Source organism: Hypoxylon trugodes (assembly GCF_022578975.1).
Source record: "Hypoxylon trugodes strain CBS 135444 unplaced genomic scaffold F4822scaffold_1, whole genome shotgun sequence".
NCBI classification, from domain to species: domain Eukaryota; kingdom Fungi; phylum Ascomycota; class Sordariomycetes; order Xylariales; family Hypoxylaceae; genus Hypoxylon; species Hypoxylon trugodes.
Genome location: NW_026250016.1, coordinates 3,515,295 through 3,535,648, shown reverse-complemented (window position 1 = coordinate 3,535,648; position 20,354 = coordinate 3,515,295). Strand labels below are relative to the sequence as shown.

General features: G+C 45.2%; 2 protein-coding genes and 1 non-coding gene across 3 annotated transcripts; 2 read left to right on the top strand and 1 right to left on the bottom strand.

Annotated features, from left to right (window-relative positions):
• Nucleotides 1-4,523: 4,523 nt before the first annotated feature.
• On the top strand, nt 4,524-6,062 carry F4822DRAFT_35606 (uncharacterized protein). The gene has a single exon (XM_051456034.1). The coding sequence runs from the start codon at nt 4,712-4,714 to the stop codon at nt 5,909-5,911; it is 1,200 nt and encodes a 399-aa protein (XP_051319845.1). The 5' UTR covers nt 4,524-4,711; the 3' UTR covers nt 5,912-6,062.
• A 4,012-nt stretch (nt 6,063-10,074) lies between these two features.
• F4822DRAFT_t10 lies at nt 10,075-10,146 on the top strand. The gene has a single exon. It is a non-coding gene; the product is annotated as a tRNA-Arg (tRNA).
• Nucleotides 10,147-12,080: 1,934 nt separating this feature from the next.
• On the bottom strand, nt 12,081-15,920 carry F4822DRAFT_386964 (fungal-specific transcription factor domain-containing protein). The gene is made up of 8 exons (XM_051456758.1): nt 14,816-15,920; nt 14,263-14,293; nt 14,150-14,201; nt 13,966-14,099; nt 13,435-13,908; nt 13,224-13,268; nt 12,469-13,170; nt 12,081-12,404 (listed from the first exon to the last, which is right to left on the bottom strand). The coding sequence occupies exons 1-8, from the start codon at nt 15,446-15,448 to the stop codon at nt 12,310-12,312; spliced, it is 2,166 nt and encodes a 721-aa protein (XP_051319844.1). The 5' UTR covers nt 15,449-15,920; the 3' UTR covers nt 12,081-12,309.
• Between the last annotated feature and the right edge of the window lie 4,434 nt (nt 15,921-20,354).

Here is a 20,354-nt window from a genome sequence, read left to right as displayed (position 1 = left end):
TGAAAAAGCCTTGGCATCAACATAATTCCGCACAAAATCCGTCGTAGCCCGGTAATTACGTCTGAGGCTCATCTAACCTAACCTACCTACCTACCTACACAGGCAGTCAGTGCATGTGGTCTTGGCACGTATCCGCATCCGTAAGAATGTGTGTGTGGTGCCTGTCTTGTCGCGTGTGATATGTGATCTAGGTAAAATTTTGGGGTGTTTGTGTGTGATGTGATAGATAGAAGAAGGTAAGGGAGGGTAAGATTCCTTGCCGAGTCGACCACATGGCAAATCGTTTTTGTGCTGCAGCCGAGGAGGATCACTTTACACAGATTGACTGACCTAACCCTGTCCTCCCATCCATCCATCCATTTGCATTTTTTTTCCTTCATGGATTAGAAGTTCAGGTAGGACTGATAGGTAGTAAGTAGGCTTCATAAACTGACTGATTTCGCGCTTTCGGCCTTACTACGTAGCTATTCCTTTCACTTTCGTTTTCTTGTCTTGTTCTTTCAGATCGCCGAACTCTGTGTATTGCGGTTCTCCCTTTACAGCTATCCAAACATGTACCTCTCTAGGTACATTATCGAGATGAAATACTACTTGTGGGCGGAGGATGCCGCAAGTTTGTACTCCGCGGAGGTTGGATTTTTAATATTGATTAGTTACTAGAGGTACTTGACAAGCCACTTTTTGCTGTTACACTAGCAAAATACTCCGTGCTGTTTCACCGAGGCATACGACTCTTGCTACAATAGATCCCAATAAAGGAAAAGAGATGAATGACTTCTTACACCTTTTACGTACAATCTATCGGTGTTTGAAGCAACGACCCTTGAATACTGGCATCGGGATCTAATCTGATGTTTTATGTAGTGTGAGTTGCGAAAGTGTGGGGGGGGAAAGAAGGGAAGAAATGCTTCTATTTAGAAGCTTATGGAGACCGGAAAGGGAAGCCGTTCAGGCTAGCAGACAAACTAGGAGGGAAGCTAGGGAGTAACCGTCATGAATTTTCCACGTGTTCGTAGCCGGGGGTCCACCCCGAAATGGGGAGGTGGAGTTTAGGAAGGGAAAGAAAGACGAGAATGTAATTCGATTAGGGTAGTTTTGACCGCTTTTAATTATTTTTTATTCTTATTTTATTGCATTTTATCTTATTTTTATTTTATTTGTCTGGGCGAAGGTACTGTACCGTACCTGTACCGTGCTTTCGACTCCTTGTACGAAATACGTACTATATAAAAATGGATGATGCTTTTACGTACATATGATACATAACAATGATGAGGCTGGATCGTTGGATTGTCCGAAAGAGCCAATCTCCGCTCGAGTCTCCGGTATCGTGATCTGATGTCGGTATGTAGATGGGTATACCTTGATGATTATGGATGGATTTTGGCTGCTGGCGGCACTGCATGCGGTAAATCCCCTTAGCTTCGAGGGCCTTCCCGTCATCCTATGGGGCTCAGAAACATGAACTATCCGTGTCGTACATATGTGCTACTGCAACAAACCGCCCAACTAGACCCAACTAGATTTGATGTCAGCTAACAGATGTTCCCTTCCCCCCGATCATAAAACTGTCGATGCCCTTGGATGACAGGCACTACATGGACGCAAGCTTACTGCGGTGTAATAAATGAGATGATTAAGGTTCCGTGTGCATTTTGTGGAACACAGCCTCTATGCAATTTGTTTCGTACTGTAACTATTGTACGATGCCTACCGGTCTTACCTAACTTGTCATGCAAGATGAGAAGATCAAGTAAGGATATTCATACGGGGAGTCGCATTGTCAGAGTCCCACAATCCGATCCCCCTCGGCTACGTCCACCTTCCCTATACGGCAACTATCGTATATACAGCCGAGCAGTGAAAGTAAGGAGGTCCTGTATTATTGCCTAGGGATATTTTATTATTATTAACGAATGACAGGTAGTAGTATAATGAGCGCCTAGATAATGTGCCCGTCTACGCTTCTTTAGAAGTCTCAAGCGGGGGCTTTTATACTCTATATGCACTGCTAGGTCATGTTTCAAGCATGATAAACCAATCTGATCTGAATATGAAAGCGAATGGACCGAATCGGTTATGATATATGGTGCATACCTCACCGCTTAATTCATGTATGCAGATGTATGCAAAGCCAAGTGAAAATCCATGTTCTGTCGAGTCCATTGGACAATTGGGGGTCGATAATACAGTATGGATTTGTATGAGTTCATACTATATATAAACAGGGAATATTATCTACACTTGAATACTTAGTAGACATTACTAAGGATGCCCTCTTAGTTTGCCTACGCTAATATTTAACAAACACATCAAACTTCGTTCGCGCTTTTTTCTTAATGAAATTAAGCAACTTGTCAGTTCTCAACTTCTGTCTATCGTACTTCTGGAGGACATAGCCGTGGCAGAGGGTTCGTCGATCTGAAAGGTATGCTATGTACCGCTCATGCATGCCAACGCATTGTGATGTCCCAATCAGGTACTGTATCTCCGGTCACCCTCCATCTCAGACGGAGCTCCATGTACATCACATAGTGTTTAGTACTACGTACAGTATACGACGTACAGAACATGACTTAAGGCTATTCCCGCCTGACCCGCTCGTACCCTATTGCGCCCCCAGCTTCCAAACCTCTTCCCAGCCGCTCCCGCGATGGCTACAACCGCTAAAAGCAGTCCTACGTGCAGCGTACATGCGTCCTAGCTTAGAACCTTTGCGCCTGTAACGAATCTCCTCTCTTTCTTTCACGCCTATCCGAGCGACTCAGTGGACGGGCCAGCTGTGACCTGACCAAGTTGCGAAAGGCAAAATGCGACTCGGCTTGACTCCGAAGGTACATAGGAGGCGCTTTTTTTTTTTCTCGTCCTCTAACGAGACCCGTAAAGTCTTGTCGTAAGACTGATACGGAAAGCTTCCCCACTATCGACTCATTATTTACATGAATGTGTAGGGGATCCGCAGTGTATTTCTTGTTTCTATCTGCGGGAAAGACCTTGTCGCATGAAGCACCGTATGTATGTCAGAAACCCCCAACAGGTTTTGGAGTCCATGTAGGAATCTAAATCTATGTAAGTGCTGATAGAAATAGAGGTAATACCTTACCTTATAGAGAAGGCAAAAAGGCAGTTTTGACGTTTCGGCTCACTCAGCAGGATACGTGTATATGACCTAGAATAGGAATGGATCTTGAAGGGATGAAGCAACCATTCGCATCTTCGCATTTATTTTTGATAGACAGAGTAGGCCGGTACATAGGCCGGGCCGCGTTGATACCCCCCCTTTACGTTATACACCCTTCTAAAGTCGTTTTCTTGTGCAAACATACATGATGTAGCCCATTTAAACATTCCCCCATTGAGATGGAAAGCCGAAAAAGTGACAAAAGAACATCGCATTTCGGCTCCTTCGTGGGCTTGTGTGACCCGAGATGATGTTTTCTTCCATATTATATACGGAATCACCAACGAGATCTTTTTTTGGTCTTTTTAGAGAGAATTCCCAAGTTGAACTTCGATCTTGCATTCGAAGGGTCGCTTTTTTAATAAACCAGAACGGGAGCTTGTTAATTAGTCGCCGATCAAACCGTCAAAAAGAAAAGACATGTAGATTCGCACGCGACGACGCTAGTGGTCAAGGGCCCGTACCGCTATCCTTGCTCGTGCAGAATACTGTGCTGGACTTGTGTTCCTGTACATATTGCGCTACGTAAAGCGCTGTATTATGTAGACTTTCAGCGCTGTGGTAGGCTCGCTGGAGTAGGTACAATATAAAGACCCATGTACCTAGGTGAACAAGGTAGGTGAATTAGGTAGGAGAAACTAGCGAGCATATAGTACGATAGTACGCTACAGAGTTCCCCTAGCCTGCCGGAGTGGCCCTGTCTAGGGTACTTATGGTACCGGCTTTTCTGCCCATGGTGGCCTAAGTCCGGTTAGGTAACGCTTCGTCCTCGGTATCCGCACGTATCCGCACAAGTACTACGTCTATGTATTTCAACGTAGCATGTACCGAAATATACCTAGCTACCTGGGTACATATATACATATATATGTACATCGCGGTTTGAGCCAACAACGGCCAACGCACCTAAGTACTGTACATCCGTACATAGACATACATGTAGTACCCCACAAGCTTTGCAATTCAACGTTCTCTTCTCTTTTCGCTCTGGTCTCTCTCCATCTGCATCTCCATCTTCCCTCTCCATCCACTTTCTCTTCAATATCAACTCTTGTTTCCACACAATCCGATTCCTCTCCCGTCTCTCATCCCCCATTGCTGCCCTTTTTCTTCTCCCCGCCATATCCGCACTGAATTTCTATGCATTCTTTTGATTTGAAGAGCAATTGATCCTGTTCTTCATCCAATTTTATTGTGCCGACTAAATGTTTCTAATTGGCTAATGTTTTGGGACACCTCATACGAATAAAACGCGCCAACCTGCCCGAGGTCGAAACTGGAAACTGCTATATCGCCACCTCCAGTTCATCGTCTGGTACCAGTTCACGGTGCATATCCTTGGCCCAGCTTAACTTTCAATGACTTATTGACTTAATGTCATTGCTATTGGCACAATTCTACTTATAAAGTCACCTAGCCGTCTGCTTACTCACACACCTTCTTCACCTACACTACCCCGAGTAGACACCTAAGAAAAAGTTGGATTAGCTTCGAAATTCAAGTAACACTGCGGTAATCTTGGTATCAAAAATGGCGACGGACTCGTTAAGGGCTTTAATTGTCAACATACCCGATTGGCTCAAACGCCTTGAGGAGCTTAATGGACAAATCGACCAACGCCAGCAGGATCTGGCTATGCTACCCGAGAACCGACCCGGCTCTTCTGCACAGTCCATGAGGAATCGGGGTTCAACCGAATCCCTGAAGCCGCGTGACGAAGGTGCCCTAACTCAGCAACCCGACACAACAGAAGTGACACCGCCTCCGCCGACGGGAAGCAGTGCTTGGCCGAAAGATGGCACCGACGCTCCCATAACCCCCGTACACGAACTAAAGAAGAAGACTTCGAGAACATCGTTTCAACAAACGCGTGAGGTTATGGCAACTGCACAACGACGAGCACGAGCGACGGTCCGCAAGCGGCAGAAGACAGATTCCATGCTTAGCCATGAGAATAGCGTGCAGAAGTACAGGTCGCGGAACATGATCATTGTCTACTATGATAGCTACGTGCAATCATTCTTCGAAGAGTTGGTCAAATTTGTATCGATACAGCGGAACTCAATGCGTAAGGCTAAGATGGCCGCTAAGGTGGCTCGTATTAGACGGTTGGCTGAAATTGAGATGCCAGACGAGGAGGATGAAGATGAGGGTCACGAGCTGAAGCCTAGGGACACGCTCGTTGCAGCTACAACCAAGGCCATCGCTTCGAATTACAATGATGATCCAGATGAGCCCAAGTTGCATTTTATGAGTACCCAAACTATGGGCTCCCGAAACATGATGGCCAACAGGAGAAGTGCGAGGGTAACAAGAAGCGGTCTCACTGGCGGATTGGGATCCTTCCAAGACAAAGGTGATATCTGGGAAGAGTTGGATAAAGGCCTCGAATTTGTCCAAGGTATGTGTGAGCACGGAGCGCATCAATTCCTACGGGATGGAGACTGCAGCGAGGAAGTGGCCAAGATTAAGGCTCGCCTTGCTCAGACCAAAGACACCGCCGACAGGGAATTGGCCCGTATAGAGGCCGGTGTCCCTGATGATATGGACGCGACCGCGCCTATGAAATCACGCAGCTTCCGACCGATGACAATGCGGAGGACCACGCCGAGTGCCAAGGCTGCTGCTAAGCAAAATGTTGTGGAAGTGGAAGATGAAGGTATTCAAGATATGGACAATTTCCAACCGGCCTCGAAGCCGGCAAAGCAGGAGGATAGAGTTACGTCCTAGAGTGACGAGGCCTCTGTTTTATACCATGCGTCTCACGCATTCAACAAATCTACACGTACTTTACGTACCATTACCAGCCGACGGCATTTTTTGCGCATATATACATATCACATTACCCATACAAATTTTTATTTTACTCGCATACAACATCGCGACGGAGTTTGCTTACACAGAGAATGACGACCTCATCATAGGTGCCATTGCGACTGCACTATGTTTCACATATCAAATCCAGAGCTGGCGCCTTTTCAAAAATAGTACTCGTTTTTTTCTCCTCTCTCGCTTTGGGGCCCCGGCAGATAAAAGCACGCATCAGCACTTTCTTACGATTTTGACACGTGCTTGGAGTTTGGTCTTTTTTTTTAAGGGGGAAGCTATTGGACATTGATATCAACCACCCGAAGAGGGAATCCTTGGATAACAGTGTGGAATCAGCCCACTGCCGGTGCTTAGCACCTGTCACGACTTTATGGGAATGACGGCCGAGAAGGGACAATATTTTGTATATACAATGGCTATCTCTCAATATGCTCCCCGAACCCCCAACTTAGAAATGGGGGTGGTCCGACTAATGCTAGATCTATGGCCACTTTTCTTCGCATTGAAACGCCGCCCGCTATGTTATTTAGGGGATTAATCGGCGATTTTTGCAAGCTGACTTGCCAATGCTGACATGAAGGGCTGAATATCTTTTTGAGTGGTTGCGAAAAAAAGCCTACATACCTAATAATACATTTACTATGTAACGTATTTTACTATTGACACAGTATATTGGTCGCGTCTATGATTCCTGTGTGGAGCTGCTCTGATTGAATTGACCTGGTATTATTAATTTCCGCTGCTCGTGGGTAATTAGTACAATGGCATGTAACCAGTCCCTTATGCCTTGTATTGGCACAGTGCACAAGAGGGGTAAGAGTGCCATCGTAAGGTGATAGCTGAAGACAAAAAGCAATTGGGGGCAAATCATTCGTTCAGAAACAATTGCAACCTCCTTATGTGCGGCACAGTACGGATGTTATTCGCAAAAGCATACGCACGATACCAGGCAATGTGTGGGAAACGAGTTAAGTTCCGGAACCAACAAGCAGAAACGGGATCCCCTTGCCACGAGAATACAGCTTGAGCTTTTTCCGCGGAGAAAGATTGGGGGGGTGGTTGGATAAGAGAAGAAAAATAAAATAAAAAATAATAATACCGATGGTATTAAGAAGGATTAAACCAATAAACTCACAAGACGAATACAAATGCAGATAAACCGGTGTAGGTACTTACGTACAGGGGCACCCATTTAAACAATACCGAGTCAGTCGGCCCGTCTGAAGGCTTACCGAAGCTCGGCTACGGGATGTGTACATTGACGTATGTACCTAGGACAAGACAAAGGTACGTCACGTCAGGGGGGTAGGAATTGCTTTTACTGTTTTTCTTTTCTTTTTATTCTACAGCGTAACACACCATGATGCATGTTACAGCTAGTCGTTCAATCTCCCGAGACATTGAGCGGGATCAATACCTAGGTACGGCGAACTGCGGAATTGCTTGCGCGGTCGCGGAAGAGGGAGAATTGAGAAATTGCATTCACGTATGGAATATATAGTATATACGTATCTATCTCTTTATATTATATAGATATGTCGTAAGTCTTGATGTGAAGACGTGTCAGCGTACATACATACTACTCTCATGATATTTCGGCTTTTGGACCGGGGTTGCTCTGCATAGGGTTGCATTTTGATTCCTCTCTTACGCCTCACTCTCCTTTATTGTTTCCTATTATGGGAGTCTGGGGAAGTAGATCTACGTTACTTTATCAATTTAAGAATTCTAAATGCGCTACCGATTATCTCATTGGGAGCTCTTGTAATTGAGGGGAAGTATATTGGAAATATAGTATCAGATAGAGAACGCCAGCTTGCCAGTTACGGATGAATGAATCTCGAAACAGTACTCTGCAACTTTAGAGATGGCCAAATCGGTACTGTCACATATACATCTCTTCCCTAAGGGTTACCTCCTATCACAACCATCATTCAACCAACCGACCAAAAATAGTATCTCGGTCCCGTCTCTACGAGGTGGGATTATGAATTCTCATCCAATAGAAAATCAGCGCCACGAATACTTGATCAATGGAGCACAACCTATTGCCTATTCAACGCGACATCTTGCATCGTATCAGGAGGCGTTAATGTCGATATTAGACTTGATATAGGAGAGAAAAGGAATTAAAGGGGGTGGAGTGTAAGAGCGACAATGAACCAAAGATGGAGTTTGGTAACATCTACGGTGGCTATCCAATGTTGCCGTCGTCTTTTCCTCCCTTCCTCCGAAGTCCACCTGATCCGAGGAACCCACGAATCGGCGCTCGCGGGTACCACCGTCGCCGCCGCGAACCGCGCTTCGCGAGGGTCGGATCTACTGTCCCGAGAGGGAGTCGTATTCGCTGTTAGTAGGTGAAACGCGCGCAATCTCCTTCCTCGCTCGCTAAACACCTCCTTGTGAGGCTCTTCGGGGAACACGCTATTTTTGACTTCCCTGACCGATCCCGTGATATGTTGATTTTTCCTCAGTTGTTCTCCGAACGGCCAAAATGTCCGGCCCGAGATAGAGGTGCGGGCGAACGTAGAGTCGTCGCCCGAAATACTTTAGGTAATTCTAACTCCCAACTTGTGTCATGCTAGGGATATCTTGGTGGTACGTGTGAAAAGAACTCCTATTCGAGAGGAGCGTGCGAGACAGTTATGCAGTTGGTTCAATTGCGGGATTGTTGAAAGAGTCGGACGATTTCCCGCCTCGATGACGATAAAATTTCGAGTTTTCCATCACTTCCATCTCATCGGAATTTAGAGCCTGGAGGCAAGGTTTTCTGCCTTGCGTGTCTGTACACGCCACTCACAAGCATGAGGCCGCGAATATGTAGGTTCGGATACTTCTCACGCTTGTAGATATATACCAGAGCGAATACACAAGCACCCCTCCCGTTGCTAGCAAATATACCACTCAGATTTATAATGTCACCGTGATGATTATCGCTCTTCCCCCCCTTAGGATTTGATCATTCCTTCTCGGGTCCGAGCTTATTCAAACGATACCACAGGCAGCCGGATGAGAATTTGCAACCCTTCAAAGTGTATAGGAAAAGTCGAAATATGAAAGTAATATGAGAGATTCAAGCTACCCACCTCTTTCTAACTCTATTTAGCGTGACCTACAATAGCCAATACCAGGAATTTGGACGCAGCGACAAACCTCATACATAGGGAACAAATGACTTCATATTGAGCGACAATGGAAGAGGATGAAAATTCTCAAATGTATCCCTATTTTACGATTTAGGATATCACTGTAGCCGTTTATTTTATTTTTGTTCATTTTTTCCCACACAAAGTATTGGCTCGAGGTCTAGACACCAATGAAAAAGATATGAGCCAGCTGAGACACCTGAAGCCTTTTTTTTTTTAACGGGCTAAGCGTACATTAACGAAAATCGGCGCCGATAGTCGACGCAATAACTAAAAGTGATATTAGAAAATTTAAGTCAAGTAAAGGAGTATTATGGGCCCGTCACACGCCTGCACGAAACGAATGCGTAGACATATCATAAGTTGCTCTGCTTCGTGTAGCAAAAAGCGATTCGAATATCTGGTCTCTCGCTAAGCGCGATGCGCATTTGCATTTATATCCAAGACTACTGTTTGATTTACTTTTATCATTTCATTGAATGCTTATTGAATTCACTCTCTATCTAAATCTCTAGAGTCGCCTCTGAGGACGCCGAAATCATATGTCAATTGAATGCGAGTACCTAGGTACATCAGTACGTCATCAATCACATGTAGGCTAGCAATTGATTGAATACATCCAAATGTACATGTAGGTAGCCAATTAGGCTATGACTCGGTACTTGGCCCCACCTTTAACCTTAGGGCCATGTGGATCGCGCAATAGTTCCGCAAACGTACTAGTGTATTCGAGCTTGAGCCACGCTGTGGCTCCATGTTCGCACCGAATTCTGGCGCAAAAATGGACTTGGACAGGGCCAATAGAACGGCCCTTTTACTCTTTTTGCTACATAAACCAGTCTAAGCAACTAATTTCCAACAAGCAGAAACACGACTGCTGGCGCAGAGCCGCCAGAAGACGGGGTAATACTGCACGGGGCCCTGCTGGCGCAATGGTAGCGCGTCAGACTTCTAATCTGAAGGTTGCCGGTTCGAGCCCGGCGTAGGGTGTACAATTTCGTATAATTTTTGTTCGATTGCATGGGATTTCGTGTTGGAAATTGGGAATTATTTTTGTTAAAAGAAATTACAGCTGGTGCTGCTCATCCTAGTAGTTGTCGCAACAAGGGTTGTACCTTCCCCCGTATAATTACTTTTTGACCCCGCACTAGGGTATCTACATATTGAGGCCTATTTTTAAATATAGTTTTCTATTGAATCTAGTTCCCAGCAAATCAATGTTTTCATCAACTGCGACAGCAATGCGCATTTGTATATTTCGTCGAGACAAATATTTTTATCTAGTGAGAAGATAGCTGCGTTCTTCGAGAAATATATGGGGTTATTTAAGCTGATGAAATTCCCCTTGGGAGATGCACGAACCTCCAGGAACATGAGAAGAAAACATTATGTTCTGAACTTTAGGAGAAGGAGACGCGAATGTCGAAGGCTGGTATTTTCGACACGACATAATCGGCGCTTCTAGTACCGGTGTTAGCGATGTTTTCAAGAATGGCGATGTGTTGATTGGGGTGGTAGCTATAACTTAAAGCTAAAGCAATAAGCGCATTCCTTGAATTCGCCGACTCAGATTCAGTCAGAAGCCAAAGAGTAAGGTGATGCGAAAAGGAGAAATGCGATATCGTATCCCCCAGGGAGCTGCCAGCCCCGGTCAAAGGCCGCGCAACAGGTATGTTCTGAAATGTAATTGTCGCAACAACTGAAGATCAGGAATACCCTTATGGCTCTCGTGTCTAGCTTGATACCATTGTTGAAACTCGTTACTTTTATTTTATGGATAGTCTCGACGTTGGGGATGTTATAGGCACTAGTCTCGCCGGACGTGTGCTGTTTTGCATGAGGGAGGGCAACGAAACCCAACCCCCAGGAAAACCCCAAAATCTACGGAATGAGAAAGAGGTGAGGATCCGGTAACAGCGGAGCTTACTAAAACAGAGATTCCAATCTAGCGATCACCTGAGTCGCGATGCTAAAGTTTGTTACAAATGGTTCCGTATGTAGGTTACGGGATAATTATCGCGTATTTCATTAACATACTCCAGGCCATTCCCTCGTGCCACTTGACGCCAACCTCCGTAGTCTGTACCGCCCCCAGCATAGAAATCATACGAAACACTTAAGGTGTATAGAAATCAGTGTTTCCATTGACTCCGGTCACGAGATGAGTGTCTATTTCAATTGCCACTCCATTTCCCCTAGGCGGTATATAAATTCGGTCGGGAAGGTAGCATCGTGGAGAGCTGGCATGGTGACATATGGTAGAAAGCTTATTTGATGCTATTCTGAAGGAAAGGACGTGATTCTTACGCTACTTCCTAGATGTAGGAAGCAGGGCAGGTGCTCCCATGCATACCGAGAAACGTAGAGTTAAGTTGTAGGACGATTTAATTTCAATAGTGATACACTTGGGTATCTATAAAGTACACCTCATGCACCTAACTCTGCCCCAGGTACGGGAAGGTACTTAGATAGACGTGAGGTAGGTACCGAGATACGCACTTTCCCATTCTCACGATAGCTAACCTTAGACTTGGAAGTCACCTACCTAGGTACTTGACTACCAAAAAATAAGGAAATCGCGAAGGACATGCAGTAACTTTACGTGTCGGATGGGTTCCCCCAGAAATTCTGCTAGATTTTTTCCCTTCCCTTCTTCTCTTTTATCTTACCAACAACATCCAACCTTTTTCGCGGTAAGTAATCCTCTCTAGGTAGTAATCTATATAGCTATGCGAATGATGACTAATTGAAGCCTAGATGACACGGAAGATAGTACAACACATCTACATAAGTTCCGGTGGCCGCGGCGGTGGTGGTGGAGGGAAACCTCTCGTAAGTGGACCGCTCTATTAAGTGAACAACATCTTACTGATTTTACTTAGTCCAATAAACAGAAAAAAAAACTCGAGCGGCAATTAAAATGGCTCCGGCGCCGTCTCGAAGGTAAAAATCCCCATTCGTAATATATCTATAAGCCTTACTGATTATATATATAAGCCGACAATGCCAACCCAAGCGGTGGCAGCAATGCCAATACGAGCGGCGGTAGTGGCAGCGATGACAAAAGCCAAGTCAAGGTTGAAGCCAAAGTCAAAGTCGAAGAATAGGTGGTTATGTACTTAATTGACAAATACAATACATTGCCCGTCCATCTTATAAGAACTCACTCAGGACCTCTACTCTCGTCCTGGCATCTTCGGAGCCTTGGTCTCCATCGGCGATTATTTTCATGATTTGGATCATACGAGCTAAGAAGGCATCAGAATCAGGTATAACAATTGACTGAGATGAGTATCGGAACTGTGAACGTACTTATATCTGCCTTCGCCCTAGCGAACAGCGGGTCCCTCAAGAACTGGTCTGCAGTAGCTGGGTCTCTACCGGCCTCACGCAGAACACTCCCTATGCACAATGCCTCTAAGAAAGCTCTGTGGTGGAAGACCCACCATACGCGTGCCTCGGGATCGAATAACGTAAACAAGACGAAGAAACAGGATAGCGCTTCGTGAGCGGCTTCGAGGGTCGCTCTAACGTTGACAGGTACGTCGGGGCTCTCAGAAGCATGTACTAGCATGAGGTTGTGGTAATAATTACTGCTTAAGAACAGCGTTTGCCTCACGACACGCTTATTACTACAGGCGAGTTGCGCAATGCTTTCTTGATCCCACGACCGAAAGACGTCAGGGAACGAACGATATACGGCGCGGAAGTCAGCAACAAGCTTCGATTTCTGCCGTTGAGTAGAGCAGATAGGCACGTCGAGGGACCGAGGACTGGAGATGGTTTCCTGGACCAAATTGGCCAACATCCAAGTCCCTCGGATGTACGCTATGTCGATAGGGTCGGAATCACCAAAGCCGGATGGGTCGCCGACGAAATCGTCGACTTTGACATCGGTATGTGTGGCATTTGGGGGTAATGAGAGTAGGACTGTTAGGAAGGTGTCTTGGACGAGGACGGCTTGCCAGAGCTTACGCCGTTGTTGTTTGTCGAACTCGCTTGCGTTGGGGATTACTGTTATATGTTAGTCTGCGGCTTACTTGTCGCTGTCAATTGCCCCGACCTACCTATATTTGGGTCTCGATGAAGACCCATCGCATAGGCTTGCCTTACTACAACATCAAATTAGCGATTCTTAGTCCGCGCGCTTCATTTGGCGCGAGCCGTATTCAATGCGAAGAATGCCTCGCTAATGGATTCCTAGCATCTTAATTGGAGCGTGTCGCTTGCGGGAAGAGACAAAATGGGGAAAGAGGGTCGATTGTGGAATAGACATACATAATAGGCCGGAAAATGCCCACCCATCTGAGGCGTGGTTATCATTTATTAAAAAGTAGCCGATTAAGACCATAGCTTGAACGGAGCTTAGCGTCGCTGTACTTAGATAGGAGGACATACGTAAAGCCTGGTTGCCCGCCGATGCGTAGAATTCGGAGGTTTGTTTGCGATCCTTAGGGTTTGTTGTGGTAACAAATTGGGTTCCTAGGGCCATCATGATGAAAATCAGACCTACAAAAGCGGCGTCGGTCTTCTCCGCATCTCGAAGCGCCCAGAAGTGTTCGTATTCCAGGTAGAAGGTATGACGGTCGACGATAGGGTAAACTGGATCCACGCATTCGTAATATTGGCTAAGCAAGATGTCGGCTTGCAACTTTTCGGGGAGGACGCCGATAACTTCGGGTAATCCGCCCTCGCATGTCCAGTAATTGGCGAAAGGGTGTTCTGTGCCTACCCCGAAGACATTGGATGCTGCTGGGCAGGATAAAGATACGTTAGAGAGGAGTCCTGTGGACGGTGCGACAGACCCACGAGATGCGATCCGGCTAGTAAGAATACCTCTATCTGCTATGTTTGGGATTGCGGGCTTCATCCCGCTCATTGTCACCTTCTTCTTGGGTGGTTTCGTCATCCGTCGGCCGTTGGTGGCTGATCGTGATGTCTCCCTGAGAATGATTAGTTATAGGGTCGCATCCGAAATAGGGGAGCAACATACTCAAGGAGATTCGCTACGTGGGCATATTTGCATTCCGTTTGTCGTTTTATACCTAACCACATATGATAAGTGTGTAACTTGGCAAGACTCATATGGGATAGTGTTGTACTTACATGCTAAACAGTGAGGTCTACCTCTATCGCACTAAACTCGAAGAATTAGACGTGTTAGTAGCTACTGAAGTAGAATATCACTAGCAGTCAAATGAAAGTAAAAGGACATCCTAAGTCAAATTGCGATTTGATTCCAATCCCAATCCACTGCATGCACCCTGCTGAAGACTGCGTAACACAGGCATTCTCCGACTTCGCCGTCTGTTGCCGTAGCACATAGACCGGAGATTCTTGCAAGAAACAGTATTGGACTCAGTTGCCAATCATTTTGAAATTTCCCTCCTCTTTCTTTTCCAAGACAATACCCGCATAGAATTTTAAAGTCGGAGAAATATAAAAAGTAATTGTAATAAATCTTCAAGTAAAATCTCCGAAGTTGGTGGTACGTGATACTGACGCAGCTGCGAAAAAAATTAACTGGTCTAACGCTGGCTAGACATTAAAAAAAAATACACGATAAATAGCGAGTGAAATTGACAATTCGTCGATTTTTAAGTGAGAAAATTGAAAATGTTGATAAATTCAAGTTAAAATTGGTGTATTGCAAACTTGCCTTCGTTTTGCGCTCGACGCATTCGTGACACGACAGCGTGGGTTTGTTGCGCTTTTGCTTCTTCTTGGCGGGTTCGGCAAAGGAAGAAGCGGTGGCGACGGAACCTACGGCGCCGTGGCCGAGGTGGTGGTGGTGACCATGATCACCAACGCTATCCCCGCTGCCGGCGCCGTCGTAAATATCGTCGTCATCGGGTTCAGACTTGGCGCTGCTACCACCACCGCCGCCGAAAAATGTCTGTCCCCCGGCCGAATCGGGGGAGGCGTAGAGGGTGCTCGCCGAGGTTGGAGTTAGGATCGCAATTGGCGATAATGCGGAGACCACAGAATTGGCGGAATTGGAACCAGTGGTGGTGGTGGTACTGGTGGCAGCAGCAGAACTCCCCGAACGCACTCGTCCTACTACGACTCCGTTACTGCTGCCGTACGACAAATCCGTCGGGAGGATCTGGGATGACGACATGCGCATTTGCTCCCTGTACTTGGTATTGTTCCAATTCCGACTGATACCACTGCCGCTGCTCATATGCGTGTCACCCGCCTGCGCGTACGTCGTCGTTTCAAACCGCATGCAAACCGACTCCGAAGGATTCAATTGAGGCTGAAATGAACACAAGACTGCAGGATGGCGCATCCGGGAATAAGTGCCGGATCGTCCGTGTGTGTGTGTATGTGTGTGTTAGCTAATTGGAAAATGGGGGGGAATTGTTCTAATTGATTGCTACTAGGTTACTAGGCACAAGGTCGGGGGACCCGCGGCGGGAAATGGGAATGGATGGATATAAAGAAACACTCGGTTGGTAATTGATAATAATAATTGAGGGGAGAGAAAGAAGGGTGCCAAGACTTTTTTTTTTATCTTTCTTTTTTTAATGAGGACCCTCGACTTGTTAAGCAGGAAAATAAAAAATTTAAATTGGGGAATCAAGTAGAAGAAGAAGAATTGATACGAAGTAACGGATTGTTATGCTGGTATGTACGTATGGCTGTGTTATGTCGTGCGTAATGTATGTTGTGTGTTGTATGTGAGTGGGAAGCAAGATAGAATTAGAAAAAGGGTATCATTATATTATTATTTTTTATTATTAGAGGAAGATAGATCAGTTGACCCCCCTTCGAAGTAGTAGTTACATATCTACAAGTTTACATGCTCCTTCAACAACTACAAAATACAAGGAATGGTATAATATATTGTATGGTATGGTATGGTATCGTAATTCGTAATTCTGCAATTCTTGGTATCTATGTATTATCGTATAATAATATTCAATAACCTGCCGTATGTTTCTTAGTCTCACTAAGTATATTACATGGTATGGATAGTTGGGGATATGAAGAGCGAGAGCGAAGATGGAGCAAAAGTAGAAGAAAATGTGAAAAGTGAGCAACTCCACCATCTACATTTACATGCATCTACAACCTTTACCAAACTGACTCACACGCTGCAACTCTTTAACGTCATGTCATCAACCGGACCGGTGAGAACTTACATACACATGTACATAAATAAAATAGAATAAAAATGGCATGGGTTGTATGGGATAAAGACTCGTCCGTTCGTACCCGTTAGTTATGGAGCTCATGCTTGTACATCCATATATATACGATTGTATGTAGATGGGGTATAGGAAAGTAACTTAACAGCCGAGGGACCAGGATATATACTACAATTATCTCATTATCTATATTGACCACAGTGATTTTTTGTTAAAGAAGCTTCCTTCATTCCGCGTTGTGTCGGTGTAAAAGTAATAGACTTAGGCAGTACATAATGGAAGTAACCTTGATGTACTTGTTCAGACCCAGCTATTAGAGTAATAAACTACTTAATTGGATACCCGATGGGCTAAATGTCCCCGCAAGCGGTCTAACTAAGCTCTTTAAAGTGCCGTAGCGTGAACAGGGGGGGTTATCCGCGGAGTAGGGAAAACGGATGGCTACGGTACCTAGGTAGGGATGTAAAGGTTGATAGGGACGCAGTAGGGATGTTAAAGTGTCGATGGTTTGGTAGAACAGAAGAATCCTTGAAATTCTTGATTTGATGCAACATTTTAGATAGAAGACAGTTGCACATCAGAGCAGCGCATGAACATGCGGACATGCTGCAGGCACCGCCGCTACGCCCGCTATGATTACAAATGCCGAAGTCGCGGTCTCGCTGACCGAATTAAGGGCGCATTCGTTGGCTGGATTGGGCTGGACTTGAGCGAATAGAATTAAGTCAAGTTGTCAACTCACTTATAACTTTGTGCAAGACGAACAAACAAGAATTTACCTATCATATTTATTATTTTCTATGCGCATTTCATTCCGAACTAGCCGGAACTTTTGATGATTACATATGGAGGTATTTATGTATATGTATGTATCGACCTAGACATTTATATAAGTAATTACATCATGTACACTAGATATTCAACATTAATCATTAACTTGAGAGCATTAAAAAGAATAACATTTATGGCTGTCATAACTATCACTAGGGAAGGAATAAAAAGCAAATTCAAACGCTAAAATTATGAACAGGGGCCGTGTTGTTCATTTTTCTGTCAAGTTAGGTAACTCCAGGCGGCGTTCCCCCTCCCCCTCCTTTTCTTCTTTTTTTTTTTTTTTTTTTCTTCTCCCTCTCACAACCCCCAACTTTTTCAAAAACTCACTCCAACACCCCAGAATTCTTCAGCAAACCCCCAAATCCTAGTAGTAGATCAATGCGCTCTAGAACTCCTCGTTACGTCAACCCATCTCCGACACCATCGTGATGTAGGTAAGATATACATTGGTTGGTCATACAAGTAATACAGAACTTCTAACTTAAGTTCTGACTCTATTTATTAAGATGATTACTAATGCTTCTGCAGGAAGAAGCATCCGACCATCTTACATCGTTCTGCACGCCTCATTACGAATGGTACGAATGGTACCAATGATACCAATGGCATAAATGGTCCGTGACGGTTGTGGGAACTGTCTCTGTGTGACCTGTATGTCTCGGTTCTCTCTGCCGTGGTGATGAGCCACTGTAAACCTCTCCCAGTGCGACCTTGCCATGCATGTCATGGTAAAGAAATGCCCACGCGGATATGTATGCGGACCCCCGTACCTAGGTACTACCTAGGTACAACGAAGATCTGACAGGCACAGCATAACATCTTTCTACAAGTATTCCATGGTTTTCCCGAATTGGCTTTCCTTTGGCGGGCTTTGCTCTGTCAGCTTAGTCAAATCCCGCTACCTTGTTCTATCCTGCTTGTCTGATCGTGGGGAGACTCCAATAAGACGCTTTGGGAACCAATGGCTTCGTCCCGAGGATCTGGTATAGTGAGACGGCCTTCAAGGGCAAGTCATACATATAATTGGTATTGTCGGGAAGACTAGGCTCGTTTCAGCCAGCTCGTTCTTGGTTCTGCACCCCGTCTCTGCATTTCGCCTAGGTGACTAACCAAGGCGCCCTTGACGAATTGAAGGTCCCCTGCCCATTAATCAGCATTCTAAAAAAAACCACCCATATTAGATGCTGAATAACACCTTCCCACCGGTTGCGAAAGCTTATCCATTGACTCAAGACGACTTCATCGACTGTTGATTGATCGCATTCTGTTGCCTTGCTGAGGGGCTCAGCGTCGTTTTTTCAATTTAGAGCGGAATTGCGAGACTCAGGTTTTTTTTCTTCCTTTTCTCTCTTTCGCCATCGGGAGATGAAATAGTCGCATAAAGTTATTTTTTCGCCAAGACCCGGCCATCATGAACCCGTAAAGTCATCGTAACTCACTATACCAGGGCGGCAGCGTTGCCACTCAGCGATATATCGACAACGTTTTGCGCTCGGCCTTTCATCGCCGAGGCGCCTAGCCAACACTTAACATAGCCACTCATAATAATTCTATAATATGATTACGCCCTGCAAATGACAGGCAACGCAAATTTTACTCTCTACACCACTCTACGCCCCCGAAGACGCTGCGGCCAGAAAATTGACCCTCCTGGTCCGAAAAATCATAACGCCATAATTCAATAGTATATATCGCTGAGGTTTTTTGCTGACCTCCTAAGTCGGAGAAGGGAAGAGATGCCGAAAGTATTGCGTGAATAGCGACGTGGAATTTGATGGAACTTGCCACGATAGCGGTCAAATGCACCAGACCGTGGAGTTAACGTAGTTGCCGAAGAAGGCCCTTAGAACTTTACGTGTTAAATATTATAGTCCTTTAATCAGCGTAGAATTAGGAATGAAACTATGCTCGGCTCAATAATTACATTGCTATTCTTTTCCCTTGGAGGATTAGCTCGAACGCCTGAGCAAATCCCGTTAAAGTCTTTAAAATACTACTGAGTCTTGAAACCCTAAGTAGCAAAGTAGTGAACCCAACATCAAAGTATCCAAGCCCTATAAGAAACTATGCCTTCTAGTCAGCCTTTGATTGTCTCTAGCAACCCAATTAAACAACAGTCGATTATTCCGCCTATAGTGTCAGCAAGTTACCACTCATTAATCCAATCCTTTTAGATCACGATACTTGAACTACACAGCCTCTACGAAGCCTTAAAATGGTTACACAGAAGAGCTTAGGATACGTACGTAAACGAGATAGCCTATATAAAGTTTAAAGCATTGGATATGAAGTTCAAACGAAATATGTACACGTATACACTCATAGCAATATTCTCTGATATATGTTGATTCTGCTGATAATGCCCGCGGATATTGTAAAAGGTGGGTTTGAAGACCACGAGCTAGACCATCAGATTCTCCATAAAAGAATAGGAATAAAATATCTTACCTCTTTTTCTCATTACAAAAAGAAACTATAACAGCAGTAAGCATTAAAGGTGATTGATTATATCTCCTGTATCTCTCTTACTCTAGTATATTGAGCTGATTATCAGTATGGAGGATCCACTCCCAGCATATTGGGTCGTAGGATTTGGTGTTTAACCAAAAATAACGTATCAATAGGAACATCCTTTATTGGAAGCTGAGTTACGATCCCACGCTCCGGGGGCATGCATGTAAGATGGCCCGCGGAAAGGTTAAACTCGGAGAGAGCCAATATATTGGCTGCCTAGATACCAAGAGTTCCAAGACCATATCGACCCCCTTGGGTATGAATGGCCGAGGCAAAAAGACATGGGACGTGAAATAACTCGTTGGGCCGCAATGGTTGTTTCAAACCCCGTCCGGGGTATTCCGCCGAAATTGACCACAACGAGCATCGCTGATATCCGATGGAGGCTGGACTCCCCCACAATCGATCGACGTCGGAAGGTAGAACTCAAAGACTTAGAGGCCATTGTTTATGCATCTTACGCTTCCATGCTGACCGCAGCTGCAGTTCAGTTTGCCTCCTGAGCGGGGGTCGTTGAGACTATCTTAACCTCCACCCTCGCTTCTGTATGTGCGATTACGCAAGTAGCACCGAGATTAATAATTATCGGCATGAGAAACAAGGACAGGATACATATAGCTTCGTATGAATTTCTTGCACTACCCTACTCAACCAAAAATACGCGAATTAGTCACCAAGACACTGCATATGGAGACG